Below are 25,674 nucleotides of genomic sequence, written 5' to 3'. Positions count from 1 at the left end.
TGATGCATTTGTGTGTGTGTGTGTGTGTATGTGTGTGTGTGTGTGTGTGTGTATGTGTGTGTGTGTGTGTGTGTGTGTGGTGTAGGGGATTGAACCCAGGGCCTTGTGCATGAGAAGCAAGCACTCTACCAACTGAATGTCCCGAATAATGTATTTTTGCTTAACATTAAATTATAATTGCCTAGAAGGACAGAGCAGAAAAACAAATATCTTTCATATAGCAAAGTCCTTGAACTATCTCCTAGCCTCATTAGCAATTTTCCCAAGTACTAAAATCAGAAACTCACTTCTGTTATCCTTAGAGCAAATACAGGCTTCAGACAACACTGTTTCCTTATCTTAATAATTAATGTACACCAAAGAAATGAATTTAATAATTCATCTTAATCTGGATATGGTATCATATGCCTGTAATCCCAGCACCTCAGGAGGCTAAGGCAGAAAGATCATAAATTCAAGTACCCTCTGGGCAACTTAGTAAGACATGGTCTCAAAACAAAAAGGGCTGGGGAAGTAGCCACATGCCTAGCATGCATGAAGCCCTAGGTTTAATCCCCAGAACCATAGGGGGAAAAAAGTGCATCTCTAAGAATTAAAAATGATAACAAAGGGCTGGGATTGTGGCTCAGCGGTGGAATGCTTGCCTAGCATGTGTGGGGCACTGGGATCAATTCTCAACACCACATATAAATAAAATGAATAAAATAAAGGTCCATCAATAACTAAAAAAAAATTAAAAAGAAAAAGAAAATGATAGGAAAGACAATTGCCTGGAAGATAAGGGAGCTTTATTGACAGGCCTAAAACATTTCAATTTATCATAGTGAGGAATTTATAAATAATTTGTAGATTTATTCCATAATTCTGAGACTACTTCTTTGTCATTTATTTTAAAGGCTAAGTCACAAATTCAAAGAGTGACTACTCACCTCTGGAGATTTCGGCGTATTCTTGAATACAGCATAGGAAATAAGTGAACTTGAACCTATAATACTGAGAGACCCAGGAGATGATCATTAAAACTGGTCCTTCACTTTTGCTATTGATTTCTTTTTTCTGATAAAATTGATGAAAATTAAACTGCACTTGTGTTTTAAAAGTATGGAATGTTTCTCGAATTTACATGTCATCCTTGTTTAGGGGCTGTGCCAATCTTTTCTATCATTCCAATTTTTTTTAATTGAACATGAACACATTACCTTTGTTTTACTAATTCATTTATTTTGTGTGGTATTGATGATCAAACCCAGTGCCAAATGTGTGCAAGGCAAGTACACTACCACTGAGCCACAACCCCAGCCCCTCATTCCAATTTTTAATATGTGTGCTAACAAAGTGAGCACTTTGCTATTTATTGGTTTTGCAATCACTTCTATTCACCAGGTTGTCCACTGATTTCAGATGTTATCCCTGTATCTGCTTTTCTGTTGTTATTGTTATTGATGTTACATTTTATTAGTCAGAAAATATCAATGGAGTAAGTAAAGAATATAATTTTTCACTAACTAAAGAGCAAATCCCCAGGGAGAAAATGCAGAAACTGCAGAATGCTCCAGTTTTGCTTACCCTAGTTTATATAGTCCTACTATATAAGATTAAATAAACATACCTCAGAGTTGCCATAATAAATTGTATCCATTGTATTGCAGAAAAAACCTAAGTAGAAAAGAAAAAAAATTAAGCCTTTTACATTTAATATTCAACCTAACTCCAATTTCACTGTTTATTAGCCACCTCCTCAACACAAATTCTTCTTCAAAGCCTAATCAAAACATACAAGTCTGAAAATGAATAAAAAAGACTGGAGGCTGGAGCTGGGGCTAAGTGGTAGAGCGCTCACCCAGCATTCTTGAGGCACTGACTGGGTTCGATTCTCAACACCACATGAAAAAATAAATAAAACAAAGTTATAAAAATAAACAAATAAAGATGTTGTGTCAATCTACAATGAAAAAAGATTTTTTAAAAAGACTGAAAAGGCTCTAGGAAGAAAGAATTGTTCCATTTTCCCTTATTTCTGCTTCTCTGGGAAAGAGTAAAATAAAATAAAAATACAGAAGTGAGTAGAAAATGACTAAATGAGCTGGGCGTGGTGGTGCTTGCCTGTAACCCCAGTGGCTTGGGAGGCTGAAGCAGGAGGATCCCAAGTTCAAAGCCAGCCTCAGCAATGGTGAGGCTCTAAGCAACTCAGTGAGACCCTTTCTCTAAATGAAATATATAAAAGGGCCAGGGATACAGCTCAGCGGTCATACGCTCCTGAGTTCAACCCCTGGTTCCAAAAAAAAAAAGACAATGAAAAATTGAGGGCTGGGATTGTGGCTCAGAGGTAGAGCGATCGCCTAGCATGTATGAGGCACTGGGTTCAATCCTCAGCACCACATAAAAATAAAACAAAGATTTTGTGTCTACCTATAACTAAAAAAATAAAAAAACTGAATGAGAAAACTAATAAAAGAAGAATGAGGGCTAGGGTTGTGGCTCAGCGGTAGAGTGCTTGCCTAATACACGTGAGGCCCTTGATTCCATGCTCAGCACCACATATAAATAAACAAAATAAAGGTATTGTGTTCACCTCTGTTAGGATGGCCTTAGGCCTGAGCCTAAACAACTACATTTTAAAAACTCCAGTTTGACACCTGAAGTTTCACCAGGCCATCCAAAGAACCCTCCAATATGGCCTCAAACAAGTTACTTCCCTTCACCCTGATAAACAAATTGAAGCCCCTGGCAGCCTGTGCTTGCCTGGTAAGAGGGAAAGGCAAGAAGATCAGGGTGGAATCAGATGTTTCTGACCCCAGGGTAAATGATGTCACTGAGAAATCTGGTGGTAGCTGATAAGGACTGAAAGGGGGGTCAAAACCCCCCAAATTTAGTATAAATAATACAACAAATAAACAGCAATTCAGCCAGCTGAAACAAGGATGCACTCAAGCTTGAGAGCCTGATGAGGACCTGACATCCCATCACTTGTCACCATTTCCTGAGCCTCTGCATGATCCTCACCGCTCTCAAACTCTACCACCTCTCTGGACCTTGGTGAGAGCCACAACTTCTCCCTATGACCCTCTCCCTCAACTGATCAACCACTCCACGCCAGGAAAAGTCTGCCTTGGTTCCGGACCTGGTGACCACAGTCTGAGTGAGTGTGCATCTGCTGGTCATAAAGCCTAAGGCTTAAGACTTTAGAACTTAGCACACAGAGGGAATGTCTGTCATTAGCCTATCAAGTGTGTTTGATTAAGTGTGTTTGCAGTGCTTAGAATTAATCTAGAATTGTTTGCTGTAAATTGATTATGTCTTATTGCAGTGCCTAGCATTAAGAGACTGTCGTTTTCTTGATTAAGAACCTATAGAGTGAAAATGTATTGAGTAATTTGAGTGAATAAAGCATTGAAAGGGGCAGAAGCGCATGGACATTCTTTATTTCTCCCCTAGACATGTGCATAAGTTGTAATTTGCCCCCTCGTGACAACCTACAACTAAAAAAAAAAAATAAAAATAAAAAAAAATAATAAAAAAAAGAATAAAATAGAGAAGAGCTAGAAAAAGTTACATTTTAAAAGAGAAAGGACAGACCTTTAATAAAGAAAAAAAATAAAGTTCACTAAAAGAAAGAATAATAAATGACAGAGAAACAAAGAAAATGGAGACACTGTGAGTGAAAAATACAGAGCAGAAAGGAAAGGGAGGGGTCAAAAAAGACAAGAGGGGCAACTTCTGACCTTACCAAATCCCACTTGTCCTCCAGGGTGCTAACCTCCAGTAACAAGGCCATAAGGACTTTAGTCCTAGCTACTCTTATGCAGTGATCCTTCTCAGTCAGGTTGCAATTCCCAAAGAAATGAACAAAAGCCACACCTCTGTCCCAGCCGGGTTCCTCCTTACCTAGTCATGCACTGTACCTTGAGGGCAGCCAGCAAGGTGACAACAAGTGGAGAAAAGTCAGCCTGAAAGGCCAAAAATAGAAAGAGCAGGTGACAAGGAAACAAAGTTTTAAGAAGCATAAAGAACTGTAGAAGGGGTAAGTGGTAGGAGTTATTATTTATTTTATTAAAAGAAGCAGAATGAATCAGGGTGAAAAGATAAATAGAGCTGTAAGAAGGAAATTAAATAGGAAAAAAAAGAAAAGAAAGAGTAGAAGGGAGGTCTGCTTAAAACTTGCCCATTTATAGACAAGTCTTTGTGAGAAAGAGAAATTGCATAAAGTTTTAGTAATACCTGTGTAAAGTTAGGAAGATAGGAGGTTATTAATGTTTGTCATATTTGATACTAACATCTTAAATATACTAAACCCCAAATTTCCACCAGAAATATAATTGTATTATTACTCTATTCATTGAATGTACTTCATTGATGTTTAAAATATTAATGTCCTACAAAGCAATGTCACAGAAGATACAAAGATAAACAAGAGAAAGACCTAGCCTTCTAGGAGCTTATGATACACTAGGAAAAATGGCTTAAAGATCTAAAACTCAAATGATTTGCATATAGCAATAATATACACAGAATGGCATTTGAACATGGAAGGACCAATAAAATTCTAACAAGCAAAGATTGAGGTAGAGGACACAGGAAAAACACTGATGTAGCCATTTATCTTTAACCATCTTTGTGTATATTCTACAGATGTAAATTTTCTTTCTTTTTCCATTATTTTTTTGGGGAGTTGGGGAATGGTTCTGGGATTCAAATCTAGGGCCTTGTAAATGCTAAGTACATACTCTACCACTGAGATACACCCCTGGGCCCCAAATATTTCTTTTTTTTTATTATTTTGTTTTAGTTGTAGACAGACACAATACCTTTATTTTATTTATTTGTTTTTATGTGGTACTGAGGATTGAACCCAGTGCTTCACACATGCTAGGCAAACACTCTACCAGTTAAGCTATAACCTCAGCCCCCAAATATTTATTAATAACATAAATTAGATCTTTTGTATGGCTGGAGTAATTCAAATATTTATGCATATTAGGTTAAGATTATAGTATAGGGTGCAGTGGCATACACCTGTAATCACAGTGGCTCAAGAGGCTGAAGCAGGAGGATCTGAGTTTAAAGCCAGCTCCAGAAATTTAGTGAGGCCCTCAGCAACTTGGTGAGACCTTATGTCAAAATAAGAAATTAAAATGGGCTGGGGATGTGGCTCCATGGTTGAGTGCCCTTGGGTTTAATTCCTGGTACCAAAAAAAGAAAAAAAAAAAGTATAGTATGGAATGGAAGACTAAACATTGTTAAGTGGAAAGTTTTAATAACTTTGCTTAAATTATTAGATAAACAAATAAACATACTGACTTCTGGACTAGAAATTTCCAGCAAAAGGTCTTAGGGAGTGTTTTAAGGTTTCCAGTCATGTATCTATCTAATGAGGGTGAGGAGACTAATGACAGTCTCACCAACCAAGTGATAAGAAAATGATTTTGGACAAAAGACTCTTGTCTCAGTCAAGAACAAATCTCTAATTGTTCAGAGACTAGTTGTGACAAATTAGTCTGCAGTTATTGATGACAATCAATCTCAGAGCATTTTTCTTTTTGGTATCTTATAAAATGTCTATGACACCACTATACCTGGTTTACATACTTTATTTTTACTGCACTTTAAAATCTATAGGAAAATTGGCTAGATAGTACAGAATATTAGTTCTTTAAATATTTCAAGTTTCCTATCCTAGAATCTTTCTATAGGCTGTTCTCCTTCCTAAATTGATTCATAAAAATCTGAATTTAAAGCTGGATGTGGTTGGCACACACCTGTTACCGAAGCTATTTGAGGCTTAAGGCAGGAGGATCACAAATTTGAGGCCTGCTTGGGCAACTCAGTGAGACTTTGTCTCAAAATAAAATAATATACAATAAACGGCTAGAGGTATAACTCAGTGGGAAAGTACCTAGCAAGTGAAAATCCCTAGTACTAAAAGAAAATAAAATTTAGCAAAAAAATTAAATTCTCCAAAAAATAAAATTTTACAACCTTTTTTCCAATTTTACATTTATTTACATAATTATTTAATGACTTGTCTCTTCACCTGAGTACAAATCCCTAAGGGTTGAATCTAATTTATTGTTTCTCAGCTCAACTTAGACATAATCTTTTGTAGTATTTTCCATGAACTCCAATCCAAATTAATCTTCCTATCACATTCTTTCACATACCCTTCACTTTCCTTTATTATAAATTATTGTAATTTATAATGATATGTCTGTTTGTATGATTATTTTAATGTTGGTGTCCTCTGTTGAACAGTAAGCTCCAAGAGGGCAGGGAGGATATCCTATTTTGCTCACCAGTGTAATCCTTACCCACAAAAGGATATAACACATGAAAGATATTGAGTAAATATTTGTTAAATGTTGAAATAATTCTTAGAGGAGCATAGTAACTGGAGAAAATCAGAATATAAAAAGGGCTGGGAATATGGCTTAGTAGGAATATGGCTTAGTAGTTAAGACCCCTGGGTTCAATCCCTCGTACCACACACACACACACACACACAAAAAAAAAAAAAAAAAAAAAAAAAAAAAACGAATACAATTACAATTTGTCAACTTGGGCCAAGGTAATCTAGAGTTGTCATGGCAGTGGGTATTGGAAAGTCTGATGTCAGTCAAAATCAAGAGGTAGACCTGAGTGGGACTCGCTGGAAACTTCTCTGTGCAGGAGAGGCACATGGTCCCTCTCCTCTCTGATAGGATCCACTGTCTCCCTTGAGAGTGTCCCTTTTCTCTTTTCCTATCCCTTCACAATAAACTCATGCCTCTTACTCTGAGTGACATGTCTCAAATATTTCTAACTTGATCGCAAGAACTGGTGCTTTACAGGAGGAGTCTTCACACTGCTCCAGTTTTCCAACTCCATGACACTACTACATGAAGCCTTCCTATTTTATTAACATGTATTAATTGTACATATTAATGGGATTCACCATGATACTTCCATACATGCATACAGCATTTAATGATCATATCTAAGCACCCTTCTTCCTCCTTTTCCTCCCTCCCCAACACCTTTCCCAGTCCCTAATAATCACTATTCACTTTAAACAACTTAAGTTCATAGCAGGTTTCTCCTCTTGTAATTTCTATCATTTGTCTTGGTAGCTCATTCTATTTACTACTTCAGTAAGCAAACTCAAAGTAGATTTTTCTGAACTTCTCCTAAACACATATACATATATAATAGATTTTTTCTATCAAAACTTTATATCAAACTTGTATATGTTATCTCTGATAACTATTTTATACACACACATATTTACTGGATAAATACAATAGTTAATTATGGTGCTAAGCTCCTTATAATGCATCATATAATTTATTCTTTTATCCTAAATTTGTTCATCATGGCCTTGTGAATTCTATCCTATGCGCATTTCTTAATTCCATCCTTACTTCTTCAACCCTATTTTTTTTTCCCCTTCTTTTTGGTGCTGGGGATCGAACCCAGGTCCTGGTGTATAATGAGCATTCACTCTACTTCTGAGCTACATCACCAAACCCAAACCTACTGTTAGGCCCTATTTTTAGACCTTATTTGCTCCCTGCTAGACTACTGCAACAGAATTTTAACTGGCCTCCCTACCTGCAACACTTTCTTTTTAAATCTTTATTTATTTTTAAGCAGCAAAGATGTGTTTATTTTGAGCTAGTTCAGTCCTCCACGCGCACACAGCAACTTGTGACACTGAGAGGCTAATCTTTATTTTTATTTGTTTATTTTTATGTGGTGCTGGGGATCAAACCCAGGGTCTCACATCAAGGCAAGCACTCTACCACTGACCTACAATCCCAGCCCCAGTACTCTCTTTTCAATCCTTTTCCTTTGTTCCTGAGTGATGTTTTTAAAAACAAATCTGACAATACTCTCCAGGTCTTAGCTTCTGGTGGTTCCAAACCACTTTACAATCTGCACCAGTTTATCTTTATACAGATTCATCTAGTTCCCAAACATGTACTGGGCATGCTTTTTTCCCTTTTCTAGAAATATCCTGTTTTTCTTTGTCCCATGAATGCCTCCATGTCTTTTAAGATCCAGCATAGAAGTCATTTCCTGCCTACAACATTCCCACAGTTCTAAGCAGGATTGTAAATTAGGATCTTTAAGATGGACAGTACTCCTATAAATCAGGATCTTTAAGACACAAAGATTAAGAAAAATAAGATTTTAATACTTACACGTTCTGGGGAATACAGCACAGGCCTGGAGACCACATACACCATGGTCAGGAAATATGCAGGGAGAGAGGGTGCCGCGTGGATTAATACCATTTGCGGGGCTAAGGTATCTAAACAGGTTTCCTGTGGAGAGTTTTAATTGGTGAGTTTAAAGCAAGAAGACATCAGTTTCAGGTTACACGTGATCAAAAAATGGTCACTATGCCATATCTGCACAGGGCATAGTGGGTGTGAAGGTGAGCAAGGCCTGACAAGTGGGCTACCTCCAGTTGTCCCCTTGGGAGGCAGACAGCAGAAGACAGAGATATTTGCATCGACCACACTGAGAACTGAGAGGAGGTGTAGAAATGGAAAGTGTCACAAGTGACTGACCTCCGCTTCTGGGACCAGAAAACGACATTCACGTTCAACATGGATGCCCAGATAACATAAAATGATGAGATCTCACTACACTTTCTCACTGTGCTTTCTCAATTATGATAGTCTTCCTTCGTGCCAAGGACCAAGTACTGGTTATATTATGATTCCTCAGCACACAACCCTGTCTCTTCATCTCTGCGCTGAATTCCACGGGCAAAACCAGAACCGGGCATAACTGCAGTGAGAAACTAGATGGACTGCAAAATTTTTCAACCTGGAGCCTAGGACATAGATGGAGAGATATTTGTCAAACAGTAAAGCCTGTTTGACAGGACTCCAGCGCCTGCCAGCCCGGCTCAACCCGACCCAACCCGGCCTGGGTGGACTAGCGCTGATGGTAGCCAGCAGCGCGTCGGCCCAGATAAACAAACGGCTGTCTGACCGCCTGGCCCGCCAACAGGGGAAGGTAGCGGATCCTAACCGACTTCCTGAAGGACCTAAGATAGCAAGATATAATGGCTGGCCTTGTCTTCGAAGGGAAGTTAGGACCGCAAAGAAATTGCGGAAACTTCGTCACGCACGCGCTTCGCGCCTCTGCCTACGCGAAGAGTCGTTCCGTGGCGGACCTCGCAGAGTGCGCGTGCGCGGCGGTCCCAATTTTCCCGCACCTTCTCTCACGTGACTTCACTTTCTAGGGGCCAGCGCAAGCTTCGCCGAGTGCGCGTGCGCGGCGGTCCCCCCTTTTTTTTTTTTTTTTTTTTGCTTTTCCCCCCCACAACACGTATCCTCACTAGACTCCGCCCCTCGGACGACCCCTTCCTCTCGCCGTAGGCCGGCGTGACCCGCCCCGAGTGTCCTCTTGCGCGCGCTCGGGCCCGCCCTCCAAGTCACGTGGCTCTGTAGTTTTCCCCACCCAGCTCTTCAACCTCTGACTCTCACAATCCGGCGTTATGGCTGCCGCCGTGCCCTGTGCCGCTTCTCTCTCCCCGCTTCTTCCGTTTCTCCTGAGCCTCCTGCTTCTCTCCACTCCGCACGGCACCAGCGGCCTGCACACTAAAGGCGCCCTTCCCCTGGATACAATCACTTTCTACAAGGTAACGGGGTCGGGGGATTTTGTGCACAGGTGCAGCCAGAGTGCCCAGGGGAGCGCGAGCCGGTGGGGAACGTTGAGCACCGAAGGCTGGCGGAAAGCGGTCTTGTAGCAACGATCCGAGGTCTTCCTACCATGCTATGGCCTGGTGGAGTCTTGGACAGGCTTACCATGACCACGGGCACACACGTCCCGGGGTCCCGGCTGACCCTTGCCTTTGCATCGTTTATATTTGTTTCTGCGTTTGCAAAAGAGCTGCAAAGATGCAGCCGAGGGAACGAGATGCTCCTTTAGGGAGAGAGGACTGTGCCAGGCGAGATCCAACCCTCGAGTCCTAAGTAGGAGATGAGGGCGGGGCGAAGTCGGTGCTACCTGGTTTCCAACTGGGGGTGGGGGTGGTAGGAAGAACTCGGCACTTTAGTATCTGTGCCCCTCCTGAGTATGAATTGTTGGCTTGGCAATATGCAAAGTATGTTCAGATATTACGCCTCTCCCAGAAAAGTGCTGACGTTAAGACTAAGCTACACGCTGGAATTGTAGCTCAGTGGGAGAACGCTTGCCTAGTACGTTTGAGGTACTAAGTTCGATCTTCAGCACCACATAAAAATAAATGAAGGCATTGTGTTCATCTACAACGAAAACATAAATAAATAAAAACGAATACGCTACAGTTTAGCCAAACTATAGGAAATATCTCCGGAAGAAAAATGAATAAAATCGGGTCAAAGCATGGAAGAATTTGCCACTACCCCTCCCTGCCACCCTTTAAAAAATGTGGAATCCTGGCCTAGGTAAATGGACCCTGGAAACATTGAAGGCTTAGTGCAACACCACAGTCCCACTCTCCTTCTCCTGTACCTGTCTTTTAACTTCTATGGCAAGCTAAATGTTGAGAGAGAGGCAGTCATCTTATTTTCTTATTTTGTACCCTTGGCAGGGAAGTGAAACCAAGAAATGGAACTCTAAATGTGTCTGTATCAAGTGGTTGAACTTGTCTGTTGTTGTTTTTTTTTTCCTTCTTCTTTTGTAGTTATGGATGGACAGCATGTTTTTGTTTATTTATTTATTTTTTTTGGCGCTAAGGATCAAACCCAGTGCCCAACAGGTGCCAAGCAACCAGGGGCTCCACCATTGAGCTAAGCCTCAGCCCCTTCTGTTTTCAAAAGGGTTGAGAGGACCTAGAGTGGACTTCACACTTGTAGCTCATTGAAGGCAAAGTTCCAAGAATTTAAAAGCATTTGGTATGGCTGATTGGTTGGTTGTGGGCACCCCACAGCACCTATGCTCTTTGGTCCTTTACTGGCAAAATGATGCACCTACCTCTCCCCACTGCATGGAAGTTAGGTTACATCACAGATCTAGTGTGACTTTGTACCATAGAGCAGCTTTGTACCATAAGGTTAATAGTATCTCCTTATTGAGTGCTGTGCACCTTTACCATTACCACCCTGGTCTAGGCTGTTCTTGGGTACACTTCCTCCTGTCCTCCATGCTTCCACCTTGAGACACCACACTAGGAGATCTGTTCTTGCTGCCCTTTCCTGTTTCCTAACAATTTTCCCTGGTCCTCTGTGCTCCAACAGTACAGGCCTGCCTTCTATCCCTTGAATATTCCTAGCTCATCACTGCTTTCATGTATTTGAGGTTTCCCTGTGACTGGAGTAGTTTTTGCCCAATCTTTGAAAGACATGCTCCTTATTGTTTAGGCTTAAATGTTACCTCCTCAGAACCCTTCCTTGATTTCTCCCACCCCCAGGCTTAAGTACCAGTCATATTCTCCTGTTATTGTTTTTCTGAAGTGCACTCATCGATGATTTTGTTCCTTGTCAGTTTTACCATCTGTCTCTCACATCATATTCTTTGTTTCCAATTGTCTGCACAGCATAGCAGGTTATATATTACATAGAAGGTGCTTAATAAATAATTGATTGCATGAATAAATGTTTTCTCCAGTCTCTTTCCAACTCTCACCCTCTTCCATCACCGCTGGATACAGTGGGAATTTCTTAGTGTTTTTTTCCAGCAACCTTGTTCAACATGCTATGCTTTTTAATGATTTCTAACATTTTTGTTCCTTTCTCTTCACCATCACTAGAATGCTAACTTCATTTGATAAAAGACCCACTCCGTTTTGTTCTTTGTAGTGTTCACTTAGAATAGTGCGTAGTTCGTGATGGGCCCTTAGCAACTTTTAATTCAGTGAACACAAATGAATGAATAAAGAATTTATCTCTAATTTGAAGAAGCAAGTTGTCTGATTATGGGTACAGCAGAACTGGTCCCCAGAGTTCTAAAGTAATTAACAGATACAGACTGCATATAATAACAAACAATTCTTTATGCAAATATGTGCCATTGAAAACCATTCCATCTTACCTAGTAGCCAAGAATGGTGAAAGTAAAAGTCCTGAATTCTTTTCAATATTAAACCACTATATAATTATTAACGTATTACAAGTTCCTTGAAGATAGGGATTGTATGTCATGCTTTTAACCCCTCCACCCTCCACCCTCCACCCCCCTACCCTGGCCTTGAACATGTAGCATCTGCTATTAAAGTTCTGTTCATTTAACATGTTTTAAAAGCATTTGCTACATGCAGGTATGTGGGATCTTAGGGTCAGGCAAGTTCCTTATTTTCATTAATATACAGTCTACCGGAGAGAACAGAAAACAAGCAAAGAACGATTTTAGAGAATAGTCAATGTATGAAGAAATGCATCAGAGTATCGTAGGAATGAAGCAACCTTAGATGGTTGAGGAGTCCTCTTCATTATTAATGAAGGGACCTTTTGAATTGAACCTTCAATGTAAAGAGACAAGCTGAGCCAGGGAAAGGGCTCCAGCCAGGAAACAGCAAATACAAAGGCTGCAAGAGGGGGCAAGTGTAGTGTGTTGAATGAAACAAGGCCACTTGGACCGGAGGGATGTGATCTGATTTATATTTTAAATCTTCCTTGTCTTTAGGCCCTCAGAGCTCAGACTTTATGGCGTCAGTGGCCACTTAAAGATGACCTGTTCTGGTGGTTTCTCCTCCTTTATGTCCCTAGGCACTGTTAAATATTCTTAAAAACCTAAAGTCAAGTGGACATCAGTACACAGTGAGGGACACAGACAAGCAAAAACATTTGAGTTCTCTGATGCATCTGGAATTTTGTGAACTTGATAGAATTATGAACAGTGATTTCCTGTGATAAAATCTTGAGAATAGAGATCACTGAATTAGAAAAGCAAAGGGGTGTGAGAGGAGGGGAAGGCAACATTACTGACCAAAGTCAGCTTATTTATTGGTACATTGGAAGAAACCATCAAAAGGAAGCCCTTGGCTTAACTATATGACCTCTACAGTTCCACTTCTAGGTGAATCCAAAAGAATTTAATAATAGGTGTTCAAACAAAAACATGTACACATCTTCAGACCATTCACAGTAATATCCAAAAGGTAGAAACAACCCAAACATCCTTCAAAGAATAGTTTATTTGGCCAGAAATATGAATAAAGCACTGATCACATGCTACCACATGGAAAACCATAAGAACATTATGCTGAGGCAAGTAAGTCAGACATAAGAGACTATGAATTTTATTATTCCATCAAATTAGACAAATCCAAGGAGACAGCTGGAAGAAGATGGGGAGGGACATCTTAATGGATACAGGGTTTCCTTTGCGGGTGATGAAAATGTTCTGGAACTAGGTAGTCATGGTGGTTACATAATATTATTAGTACACTAAGTCCCACTGGATTGTACACTTTAAAATGATGAGTTTTATTTGCTTTTAAAATTAAAATCTTGTTCTTCACAGTTTAAGAACCAGAGATCTAGCCAAAGCATCCTTTGTGGTGTCAACTCCTTTTTAGATTTTTTTTTGGGGGGGGGGTCAGATTTCTGGTTCAGTGTTAAGAAAGGCTTCCTCAGATGATGGGCATGATGGGATATGATGATGAATTGCATGCTAAGGGTCTCTTTGGCCTACTGAAAGGAACACTGGAGGGGGGAGGCTTAGCTTTATTCTAGATTGAGTCATATGTTTCTCTTATTAATGTGAACACATACCTAATGAGATGCCCAGTACATAGCAGGCATGTTTAATGAATGTTGAGGGCAATAAACAAACATTACATTGTTAAGAGCTGGTATTGGTATCCTTTGTGGGCTTGTTTCCACTATTTTTTAAACAGGGGCCCCTTGGGAAGGGGAATTCACCCCAAATGTCCCTGGAACACCCCACTTGCTCAGCTCTATGCGCCCTCAGGTCATTCCCAAAAGCAAGTTTGTCTTGGTGAAGTTCGACACCCAGTACCCCTACGGTGAGAAGCAGGATGAGTTCAAGCGTCTGGCTGAAAACTCGGCTTCCAGCGATGATCTCTTGGTGGCAGAGGTGGGGATCTCAGGTATGTACAAGTCCAAGACAACTAGGAAGGGCTAAGGGGGAGGAAGTTAGCTATTATTACCCTATTTGGAGGGGGAATACTTGGTGCCTTTTTATCTAAACTACACACAAAGGATAAATGGGTTTTATTCTTGAGGAATCTGATACTCATAGCAAGCTTGGTCTAAGATGATTTCTGGAACCTGGGAACCACATGTCAGTTTTGAAGTTGCCTGAAGAGAAGGGACCCTTCACCCATCTGACATTCCACTTTGAGAACTTTGAGCTTTCCTTGCAGGGAGTGGTCAGGGGTTCCATGCCTTCTAGGGGACAGCATGGTCAGATCTTTTCTGCCTTCATTTAATCTTTTTACCAAAGCTGGTGCCACCACTAATCCAAGGGTAACTCTTAACCACAGTGTCAACATAATAATAATACTTCGCCAGTGTTTATTGGTTTGCGGCCTGTAAAAGTCTACACAGACATTAAAGTTTTAAGCTCCACTTGAGTCCTGCTTGAAAAGCAAGAGGTACCGTCTCCATATTATACTTAAAAAAACCAAAGCTCAGAGCTTACATGACTTTCTAGGCGATGGAGTATGGAGTGGCTGAGCCAGAATTCCACCTAAGTACCTAAGTATTTGGCTTAAGTACATCTAAGTGCAGCATACTCTGAGCTAGGATGACTCCATTCCCCAGTGAACTGGGAATTTGATGTCAGCAGAGAGAGCTGGCTCACCTGTCCTGAGGAGTCAGTCAGTTTTGAATCCACTTCAAATGAGTTCCCTTGGGGTTTTTTGAATAATAGCATTGACAATGACTTGCATTCATCATGTTTTTCAGACCACTGTGCTAAAGGTTTTACATGTATTTTACCCTTGTGACTTGTGGTACTATTACCCCCAATTTTTCAAGTTAAATTGATGCTCAGGGAACCTCACTCAACTAAATAGAGCTGTTAACTAGGATTGGCACTCCAGGCTGTTAACCCAGAAATAGTTGGTCTCAGCCATTTCTTCTTGCCAAGGGTCAAAAATCTGTTGTCACAATCAGCCCTTGGGACTACTACTACTTTTTAGTAGCTGCTGGCAGCTACTGCAGAGTAAGCACTGAACTCTGATTGGATCTCATATACATAGTGCCTCATTGAACCTCCCAGCAGCCCTCATGTAGCAGGGACTGCTTTCATCACCTACCACACACACACCTCTTTCTCGCTCAACTCCAGCCAACCTGACCTTGATAATTTTTTTTTCTTAACAGTACTGGGGCTGGGCATGGAACTCAGGATCTTGCACATACTAGACAAGTGTGCTACCCACTTGGCTACACCCAAGTCCTTGGCCTTAAATATTCTCAGCTCAGTCCTGGCACAGAGCTTTTGTCTTGTGCCGAGTTCTTGAACTTGAGGTACTTTCTTCCTGAAGCACTCTTCCCAGATATTTATGTGGCTGGCTCCATGCCACTTAGGCCCCTCAGCTTATGTCATCTCCACAGGGTAGTCTTCACTGACAACCTGAAGTGGGCTTTCTTACCCACTCTGTCATATCACACTGTTTATTTTCATCAATGGAACTAATCATTTATGTTCACTTGTATACTATTGTCCTTCTTGCCAGGTGTGGTGACACACACCTATAATCCCAGCAATATAGGAGGCTGAGACAGGAAAATGGCAAGTTTGAGGCCAGCATCAACAAGCAAGGCCCTAAACAACTTAGCAAGACCCTGTCTCAGAGTAAAATAGGACTGTAGCTCAGTGGTTAAGCACACCTGGGCTCAAATCCCAGTAACAACCCATTCCCACCCCCAGAAAAAATTAAAGCCCCTTGAAGTCCGAGAACTTGATACTGTGAATCACAATTAGGTTCTTAGCACCTCAAACAGCATCACGTAGTAGACACGAAGAATTTTTACTTTTCACATGAAGACAGTTCAGAGCAATTAAATGATTTGACAGTAGCCACGTGGCTAGGAAATGGCAGAGGAAGAATTCAAATCAAGGTCAATATAGATAAACCTCACTTTGAACCATTACATAGCCAAGATGATGATTCTTCTCCACTCAGGCCCTGTAGTGATATCCTGCACTGAGTTGTTGTCTTATTCATCTCTGGTTTCTGTTCACAGATTATGGTGACAAGCTGAACATGGAACTGGGTGAGAAATACAAGCTGGACAAAGAGAACTACCCAGTCTTCTTCCTCTTTCGAGATGGGGACTTTGAGCACCCAGTCCCATATAGTGGGGTAGTGAAGGTTGGAGCCATCCAGCGCTGGCTAAAGGGACAAGGAGTCTACCTGGGTATGCCTGGCTGCCTGCCTGTGTATGACGCCCTGGCAGGGGAATTCATCAGGGCCTCTAGTGTAGAGGCCCGTAAGGCCCTCTTGAAGCAGGGGCAGGACAACCTCTTGAGTGTGAAGGAGACTGAAAAGAAGTGGGCCGAGCAGTATCTGAAGGTCATGGGGAAGGTCTTAGATCAAGGTGAGGACTTCCCAGCATCAGAGATGACCCGGATCACCAAGCTGATTGAGAAGAACAAGATGAGTGATGGGAAGAAGGAGGAGCTCCAGAAGAGCTTAAACATCCTGACCGCCTTCCAGAAGAAGGAGTTTGAGAAGGAGGAGCTGTGAAAAGGCACTGGGGTTTCCAGGGATTGCTGGGGGTGGGAAGGGGAGAATTACCCTCTGGCCATGAAACCCTTGTAAAGAGGGTGTTGGAAATCTGAGCCCTGACTATGCCTAGACATGGATGCTGATGTGCCCATGCTTGGGAAGTCTCTAGAGCCAGCCTGGGGATAGCTGGAACGTTTACTTGGCTAATGAAGTGCCCACTCAGAAGGAACTGGTGCTATAAAGGAGGTACTGCCCAGGTCCTTGACAAGTGTAATTCTGGCCCAATTAAAATTCAGTGTTTTGATTAAGTGGACCTGAAGCCATTCAGTTTGTTTTTTCACATTACATTCTGGTCTGTAACTTGCTTGCTTCTGCTTCTCAACTCTTTTTTGAATCTAAGCTGATATGGACTCCACTCTACCAGGGAAACAGATTATCCTGATAAAACTGATCCCAGCTTAAGGTAAAAGCTTTATTTTTCACTGATGTCCAGGCTATTATGAATTAACTGGATAATGAAATGTGTCACCCATGTTCTTAGTCCTTAAAACTCAACAGTAGCACCATTTAATCAACATTGAACAGTGATGCTCTGTGAGATGTATAGCAAATTCTTAATTTTATTGACAGTGTTTTTAGTTTAGAAAACAAAATGATAGAATTTAGTCCTGTTTGAAAGTTTTAAAAATTGTTTTCATGCTCAGTCACTTTGTCAGTTACTCAGTAAATACCAACTTTTAGAGTAAGTACACAAATGACAATGAAGACTATAAAACCCAAAAGCATCCCCAAATGTGGCCTAATCTTGATTGTTAGTATGCCACTGGGTGGGTTCAGGCTAGCTATTTATAAAGCCAGAGTGAACTAGATAACCATATATCAGAGGGCTTTTGTACTTAGCATCTAATAAATTAATATTATGACTGAAGGCTACACAAAGTGGCTTCCTAGAATCAAACTGTGTGCAATTTTAAGGGAATTTCTTGATAATCTGAAGCAGACACTATATCCAACTTGAAGAATTTTGTTTTAAGAAACTTGTAAATTTCCTAAATGGTGCCAAAATGATTTTAATTTTAAAATAGTTCTTGGTAATTGATGCCACAAAAAGTACTGGTGTGATCACATTAGGAGAGATTATTCATACAGAACTAAGAAACTGGGAATTTGTGGCCATCAAGAATAAGAATGAGGGCTGGGATTGTGGCTCAAGCGGTAGCGCGCTCGCCTGGCATGCGTGCGGCCCGGGTTCGATCCTCAGCACCACATACCAACAAAGATGTCGTGTCTGCCGAGAACTAAAAAATTAATATTAACAATTCTCTCTCCTCTCTCTCTCAAAAAAAGAATAAGAATGAGATGGTGTGGAGAATAGCTTTTAGCTTATTTATTGGGGACCCATGTTTCCTGGGCTATAATGTGGACACTGTAGGTTGCAGAAAAGCTCTGTCCCTCAAGCAAACTGCAGTAGGAACTCCACAATCTGTATGAACTTTCGACTCATAGTAGCTTAATCTTAACCCTGCAATCTTAACTGAAATTTGTACCTGCATTAAGGGTATAGCATCCAAAAACAAGGGGAATAATAAAAAAATATAAATCCAAGCCAAACTTTTAGGAAAAGCAAAGGATGGCAGTTAGGTACAGGCACATACCTGCTTTTAGTTAAAGGAAAAGAGAACACTGGTAGGGAGTTAAGTTATAACAAAAAACAGGCCCAAACTGATCCTTCAGAGATACATAAAATGATTTTTCTGTCACAGAACAGAAAGAAAACTCAGGAAAAATAGCTAGTCAATCTGCCCAAATAAAATTTGAATTTCAGTGTCTGGATTCAAGTACCCTTGGGTCATCAACCTGCCTGAAATTCTCCAGTAACCTTCCATTACATTTATTCTAAGTTTAAGTCCTTCCCCTGGCTTTAGGTCCTGACTGATCTGGTCTAGCACTCTATCCAAATGCTGACCCCTTTCCACTCCTTTCACTAAGTTGCTGGAACATGCTAAGCAGTTCCCTTCCTTGGGGCCTTTCCAACTGTGTTCCTTTTTCTGACTGACAAACATTCACCATTCACGACCAGTGTTACAGAGATCCTCTCGTGACTCAATCCGAAGTGACTCAACACTATCACATACCCTGATTTATATTAAACAGGACTTTGCTACACAACTACTTATGGCCTTTCCCCACACCAACAACTAATAAGTAGGATAGAGAGTTTCATTTTCCCTTAAATAAGCAGAGCCTGAAAGTTATGAATCTTGATGCATTGTAAGTATTCAGTAATCAAGTATGGAAGGTACTGCTTTTAAGCCAAAAGAAATGGTGGCCTTAGGAAAAAAAAATAATTTTCAAATAATAAAATTTTGCTGGGTATATAGCTCTTTAATACAAAATTGAGATGAGTTATACCATTTAGAAGATGGTAGCTTCTAAGAACCTGAACAAAAATGAACCAGGCAGAAATGCCAACTTAAAATTTTATATAAATTAACCCATCGAGTTTAGATTTGCTATGTTTCACTTAATTCTCAATTAGGAAGAATATGGACTTCCCATATTAATAAATCACATCAAATAAGCAGGAAGAGTTTCAATAACAAGCCTATAGATACACTGAAACCCCCCTTTATATTAAAAGTTAAAATGAAAGACAAATCCAGATTGAACATAGTGATTGCAAAATATAATGCAATTTTGAACAATTAAAATTATGAAAATATACAAAATTGATGGGCAACACAACTAGGCATTTGTTTTCTATTATGTAGAGAACACTAAAAATTTCTCTACCTTTTATCCATCAAGTAAATGACTTAAACCAAATGTTTACTTTGCAGAGTCTTTAACTCAGGATCTCAGTAGTATAAAAGGCAATAATTTTTTAGTCTGTAAACAGTAGTCGTTTTTTTTTCCTCCTTTCCTTTTTTTTAATATCAATTTACCACAGAAAAACTAAACAAAAAAACCATATAAACCAAAACAGCAGCAGCAGCGGGTTATTTGGGAAATCTCTTCAAATATCAATGACATACAATTGCTGGGAGAGGGTGCTTTTTACTCATGTAAATATATATATATATGTGACCCACATATATACGTATGTGTGTATTTTATATATATATTAAACTGTACACAATTTATAGTGCACGACAGTTTCCAAAGGAACAGATTGATAAAAGATATTGGCCATTTCTGCATAATTTCATTCTTTTTACACTAATCTCAAAATGTTAGAGTTGAATCTAATTGAAATGCTACATTTAGTATAGGAAAATCAGCAAGTAACAAAGGAAGCATAACTTCAAGGTAACATTATTTGTCAGTAAAACCAGTAGAGGTCCCAGATACTCCAAGGCAGGAGACCAGTTAGGCAGACCATTAGAGTCATTGCAGTCCTTGACTAAGGCCAGCCCATTAAGCATACATATAATAGACTGATCAATAGACTTGTATCAAAGAGCATTTCTATTTCTTTGTACAGTACTTTTTTGGATATGCAAAGAAACATCATTCCAAGAACATAGCCATACTCACACCCTCCCAAATACACACAGTTCCATCTAAAATAGGCCATAGTTATATGAACTAATGACACGTTATCATTAAAGGATATTCAGAATCAATCGGGGTTGTTCAGTTCATCTTGTTCAGGAGGACAGTTATTCCCTTTAGGATGGGGTATGTGACAGTTGTGGCTACTAAATTTATATAAAATATGATGTTTTGAAATTACTTTGTGGACTAGGTTTTCCAACAAGTCTTATTTTGAACAGGTAATAAAATTTTTAAACAGTTATTAATTACCATATCAAATTGTCAATAAGAAAGTCAAGGAGGGACAAAATGCAAACTTTGCATACATAGATTTTCCCAGCGCTCTTGGTTGCTTTTAAAAAAGTATCACATTTCACTGGAGCAGTGCATAGGAAAGGACCTTGAAAAGGTCTTTAAGACCAATCCTCCATCAGATGTTGGAATTTCCTCATCAAATTCATTTCTTTGCCCTTACAAAATTACTAACTTTAAAACAGAAAAACAGAAGCAGGAATTCAAACACCAAAAAAAAAAAAAAAAAAAAGAAAAGAAAAAAAATCAAAGAAAGTGTAAAAATTATATAACATTTTCAAGAGCAATTTTTATCTTTTCTTCAAGACCAACCTCTGAAGCTACAGTCTTGGGGACAAGACCTCCAGGTGAACAAGGTAAATACAATCCTGGTACAATTCTTAAGTTTCAAGAAAGTAGACTGAACATTAAACCCACTGGGTAACATTTCTTTTGCCAGCCTAAAACTTAAAACCTAGTTTAAATCCATAATATATATTCCTTCTTCACCAACCCCCCCACTTGAAAACACTAAAATAGTAATTAATTTTCAAGCATATATATACACATATGATTCATGAATCGACTGCAGTATATAACTCACAAAACTGATGAAATAAGTATCAGTATTGCCTGCATAAATTATGTACACCTCTCTTGAAAACAGTGATTCCCAAACTTCCCAAATGGATGAAAGACAGCAAGCTAGCCCTTAACAGGCTTGTTAAATGGTCTGTACTACTTTCCTCTCTAAACACCTACAAATTAATAAGGTCTTCCTTGTCTCTCTATCTGAGATTTAACTTTCACAGGAACGTGGATGGGGCTATCTTGGCTATCAGAATTATTAGGCCAAAAAAAAAAAAATCAGCACCTGTGGTCATCTGAGTAGTGCCCTTCAGGGCAAGTGATTATGCTAAATCTCGCCTGAGGTCTGCTGTGGACCTGCCTTGGGTTTGAGGAAGCCTCAAAATGCACCTGCTGCAGTGGAAAAGGGCCTGCTCCTGGTCATATCCCCCTCAACTTCTCTTTTCTGCTTCCTATGGCTCAAGAACAAACTAAACTCCCACTGCTGTAATGGGAGGGCCATCCAGCTGCTTTGAGGTCAATGCTTTATGTTTAATTTCTATTGCTGCTTTTGAATAGAAACCCTTTCCCCTCCCAGATGTTTCTGGTGATGGGAGGGGAAAAAAGTAAGGGGTTCTCTTGTTGCTGCCATATGCATATGAACATTTATAAAAAGTGGTCAAACCCAGATGAGGGTCCTACTTCTGTTTTATATACAATAATTTAGTCAGCTGTATGTATTTAATACCTAAAAAAATTAATTCACAATCAAAGTCCTTCATGCATTTTATGAGGAAGTTCTGGATTAAAATGATGATCAACCAGATGTTGCTTTTGCCTGGGAAGATAGTATCGTCATTTTCTGTTGTAGAGTCATCAGTGCCTGTGGTCCACACTTCCTTAAATTTTTAGTTTCTTTGTGGTCTCAAGTCTTTTTTTCAGCAGATCCCCCATTTCCAGAAGTGAGTGTAGGTAACTGCTCTGCACTTTCCCTTGCACAGTCTTTGAAAATTTTCTTTCTTCCTACAAAGAAAGAGAAAACTAAGTGGTTTTGCTCAAAAATGATTCTCCTAGATTAGAGTTACTCAGATAAAAGTTAAAACTACCATTACCTCAATGCAAGCTCCATCAGAACGGAGTGAGTCATTTTCAGTATCAAAATGCACAGGCTAAAAGCTAATCACAGGTATTTTTCAATGTGGTTTTTCACTAAGACCCTGTTGCTTCAGAAAAGCATTCTATCCAGCACCTCTGTTACAAGTTATATAAAGTAGGAAAGCAAATTGAAAGATGAAAAGCTAGGTGGGGACTGGGGTTATGGCTCAGTGGTAGAGCACTTGGCTAGCATGTGTGAGGCCCTGGGTTTGAGTCTCAGCACTACATAAGAATAAATACATAAAGGTCCATTTACAACTAAAATAAAATACATATTTTTAAAAATTCAAACACCAAAAACAGTTATCAAAGAAAGTGTAAAAATTGTATAACATTTTCAAGAGCAATTTTTATCTTTTCTTCAAGAGCAACCTCTGAAGCTACACTCTTGGGGATAAGACCTCCAGGTGAACAACCATCTTAAAAAAAAAAAAAAAGCAGCCGTCTTTAAAAAAAAGGTGGTAAATGATTACTAAGTAGTTTGCACATAAAATTATTACTATTTTGTTATTAGCTACACAAAGTGTAAAATTAGAGATGTCTGATTTTTTTGTTTTACCTCAAAATAGACATCATCATAGCCACTACTGAAGGGTCTCAGCTTTACCAACTCTTATCTTTTCCAGTTACAATACTAACAAGTCTCCCTCTACACTGACAGAGTCTGTAAGTACAAGACACCAAATGATAAAAGACAGAGGTTTCTTAGGCTTTCTGAAATGTACGAGTTAAATAATTGCTGCCACATATTTACTGTGGTAGAGACCACCACCAAAAAAAAAAAAAAAAGGGAAGGAGTATTCACAAATAGAAATGAAGATGGCTGAGGACTGGGTATGTTTAAATAAAGTTGGCAGAGTTGCAAAGCCCAGGACTATAGAAGAAAGCAGGTAACATTTTTTGACCCATTAATACTGCAATTTAAGATCTCATCTAGGGGCTGGGGTTGTGGCTTAGTGGTAGACTACTTGCCTAGCACACATGAGGCACTGGGTTCAATCCTCAGTACCCATAAAAGATTTGATTTTCATTTAGTATATATGTAAAAGCAAATAAATTCGGTCCTACATATTCATGGGTTCTGCACCCACTTATTCAACCAACTGCATATCCAAACTATTCAGAGAAAAAAAATTCAGTCTGTATATATAGAACATGCTGAGGCGTTTTTCTTGTCACTAATATCCAAACAGTATAACAACTGTTTACATATAGCATGTATATTATATTAAGTATGTAAATAATCTGGAGATAATTTAAAACATTCAGGAAGATGTGTTAGGTTCGATGCAAATACTACACAATTTTCTATAAGGGCCTTAAACCCCCATGGAATTTGAGTATCCTCAGTGTATGTGTGCATTCATGCATGTATTCCGGGGGGAAAAAATCCCCCATGGATACTGAGGAGTGGCTGTATAAAGAAACATCCTGCTGGGTGCAATGATGTAGCTATATCCCAGTTTCTTGGGAGGCTGAAGCAGGAAGATCTCAAGTTTGAAGCCAGCTTGGGCAACTTAGCCAGATCCTGTCTCAAAATAAAAAATAAAAAGGGCTGGGGATGTAACTCAATAGTAGGTAGAGTATCTCTGGATTTACTGTGGTAGAGACCACCACCAATCCAAGCCGTAAACTTACAATCCTCCTGCCTCAGCATCCAAGTTGCTGAGACTGAGTTGCTGTGATTGCGCCTTGACCTGAACAGATTCTGCAGTCAAGCAGCAGAACAGAGTGAATACTTTCTCTGTTTTACTGGGAATTGAATCCAGGGGCACTCAAACACTGAGCCACATCCACAGCCCTATTTTATATTTTATTTAGAGACAGGGACTCACTGAGTTGCTTAGCGCCTCGCTGTTGCTGAACTCATGATCCTCCTGTCTCAGCCTTCCAAGCTGCTGGGATTATAGGTGTGTGCCACCCCGCACTTTTTAAAAAGTACAAAATACAGTAATACCGTATTGTTTTCTCAATGACTATAAATATACACAAAAAAGATGTTGATATATGACTTACAGGTCTAGTCCAGAGACCTTATAATGCTGGATTTCAACTTTAGAAAAAAAGGAAGCAAATGAAAAAGAAGCGAACCTAATGGAAACTGAATTGAAGAGGGTTATTCATTTTTTTTTTGTTTTAAATACCTTTATTCATTTATTTTTATGTGGTGCTGATGATCCAACCCAGTGCCTCACATGTGCTAATCAAGCACTCCACTACTGAGCTCTAGTCCCAGCCACTATTGTTGTTTTTTAACACAAAAGACTACTCAGCACTATGTGGAAACAATTTGGTAGTTGATATTGCTTACTGTACTGTATATATCATGACATTAATAAAGGCTAATTACTGCTTTGTTTAATCCTCACCATAATCCTATGAAATAGGTGTTATCATCATCTTCATTTACAGATAAAGAAATTGATGCCCAGATAGAGTAACTAACTTTTCCAAGGTTATACTGCAAAGCTAAGGACAACTTCTAGAACACTGAAATTGAGTCCTCATTTAAGAAGGCAGATAACAACTCAGTGGTCATAAATCAGCAGGGCTACTACTATGTCTGTCACCATGCAATTAACAGTCCTTCCCACATGCCATATTCTATGCCCCTGCCAACTGACTCACAGTGTCAAATATATTTCATTTTCCACCTCTGTGCCTTTGCCTGGGATGGCTTTCCTCCATTTCCATGTGCCTGGTGAAAATTAATCACTCTTCACAAAAGTACCCACTCCAATAAGATTGTCTCACTCATTCATTTCATTGTGAACAAGACTGCTTTCTCTAATCAGTCTTTGGTATGTCAAAAGCTCTGTGCTCCTTCCCACAGTAAGCACAACGTTCAAAGCTCTAACATGTTTAAACTTTACAAAAGAGAAGCTTATACTCTTTTAAGGTTGGTATACCAAGCAACATTCCATTTATTCTCTCCCCTAGGAAGGTCTGGGTGGGTGTCTGAAACTAGGCCGACAGTCATCCTCAGATTACTGGATGAGTTCCCTCATCAGCAAAGATTTAAGTCAGACACCTACTAGACGAAAACATTATCTTAGATCAGAATTTCATTGTTAGAGCAGCTGACTAGAAACAGATTGCTTTATAACTGCCCTTCTGGTTCCTACCAAAATTCTAAGCTGACTCCAGGTGAGTGAATTAACATTGACCAGAAAGAATCCATATATTTTATTAAATAAATCCCTATTTTAGAGGCTGAAGGTGCATGCATTTCGGTGGTAGACCAATTGCCTATTGTGTGTGAGGCCCTGGGTTTAATCCTCGCACAAGGGGAGGAGAGAGGAGACCCATATTTTAAAGGCAAAACATTACAAGCATTTTGCTAACAACTAGGAGAATTTTAAGAAACGATCCCAAAATAATATCAGGAGACATTTAATGGTTGTGAACAATGATTCATACTTGGTTCCATTCATTCCGTTTTTGGCTAGCTTATTCTAGCCTAATGATCAAGTAACATAATTATTTCTGATGTCTAGCATCTCTTTCTT

General features: G+C 39.6%; 3 protein-coding genes and 1 pseudogene across 23 annotated transcripts in view; 1 reads left to right on the top strand and 3 right to left on the bottom strand.

Moving 5' to 3' along the window:
- Window positions 1-9,385, bottom strand: part of Tmem116 (transmembrane protein 116) — an 85,996-nt gene extending 76,611 nt beyond the window's left edge. For 5 of the 18 annotated variants that reach the window (XM_078039124.1, XM_078039123.1, XM_040289450.2 and 2 more), the window contains exons 1-4: window positions 8,441-9,199; window positions 8,178-8,300; window positions 1,610-1,656; window positions 930-993 (exon numbers count right to left, since the gene is read on the bottom strand). In XM_078039124.1, coding sequence (XP_077895250.1) covers window positions 930-993; window positions 1,610-1,656; window positions 8,178-8,300; window positions 8,441-8,590 — 384 coding nt within the window. In that variant the 5' untranslated portion in view covers window positions 8,591-9,199. The other 13 variants (XM_040289458.2, XM_040289456.2, XM_021729330.3 and 10 more) reach the window with 13 other exon arrangements.
- LOC120892072 (U6 spliceosomal RNA) lies at window positions 1,096-1,195 on the bottom strand (annotated as a pseudogene).
- Window positions 9,386-9,390: 5 nt separating the features above from the next.
- Erp29 (endoplasmic reticulum protein 29) lies at window positions 9,391-16,928 on the top strand. Its single transcript, XM_005329632.5, has 3 exons — window positions 9,391-9,631; window positions 13,885-14,023; window positions 16,131-16,928. The coding sequence occupies exons 1-3, from the start codon at window positions 9,488-9,490 to the stop codon at window positions 16,631-16,633; spliced, it is 786 nt and encodes a 261-aa protein (XP_005329689.1). The 5' UTR covers window positions 9,391-9,487; the 3' UTR covers window positions 16,634-16,928.
- Window positions 13,088-25,674, bottom strand: part of Naa25 (N-alpha-acetyltransferase 25, NatB auxiliary subunit) — a 75,896-nt gene continuing 63,309 nt past the window's right edge. For all 4 annotated transcript variants that reach the window (XM_013360461.4, XM_021729327.3, XM_013360462.4 and 1 more), the window contains one exon: window positions 13,088-22,033. In XM_013360461.4, the coding sequence (XP_013215915.1) occupies window positions 21,911-22,033 (123 nt within the window). In that variant the 3' untranslated portion in view covers window positions 13,088-21,910. The remainder of the gene's footprint in view (window positions 22,034-25,674) is intronic.

This window comes from Ictidomys tridecemlineatus, chromosome 2 (genome assembly GCF_052094955.1).
Source record: "Ictidomys tridecemlineatus isolate mIctTri1 chromosome 2, mIctTri1.hap1, whole genome shotgun sequence".
NCBI classification, from domain to species: Eukaryota; Metazoa; Chordata; class Mammalia; order Rodentia; family Sciuridae; genus Ictidomys; species Ictidomys tridecemlineatus.
This window is presented reverse-complemented; position numbering and strand designations above follow the sequence as displayed.

What these genes read in the sequence shown, in the direction of transcription:
- Erp29 (XM_005329632.5), top strand. Translation starts at nt 9,488, where the DNA reads ATGGCTGCCGCCGTGCCCTGTGCCGCTTCTCTCTCCCCGCTTCTTCCG. An exon ending in ATACAATCACTTTCTACAAG is followed by an intron (nt 9,632 to 13,884) that starts GTAACGGGGTCG and finishes ATGCGCCCTCAG; the next exon opens with GTCATTCCCAAAAGCAAGTT. An exon ending in GGCAGAGGTGGGGATCTCAG is followed by an intron (nt 14,024 to 16,130) that starts GTATGTACAAGT and finishes TTCTGTTCACAG; the next exon opens with ATTATGGTGACAAGCTGAAC.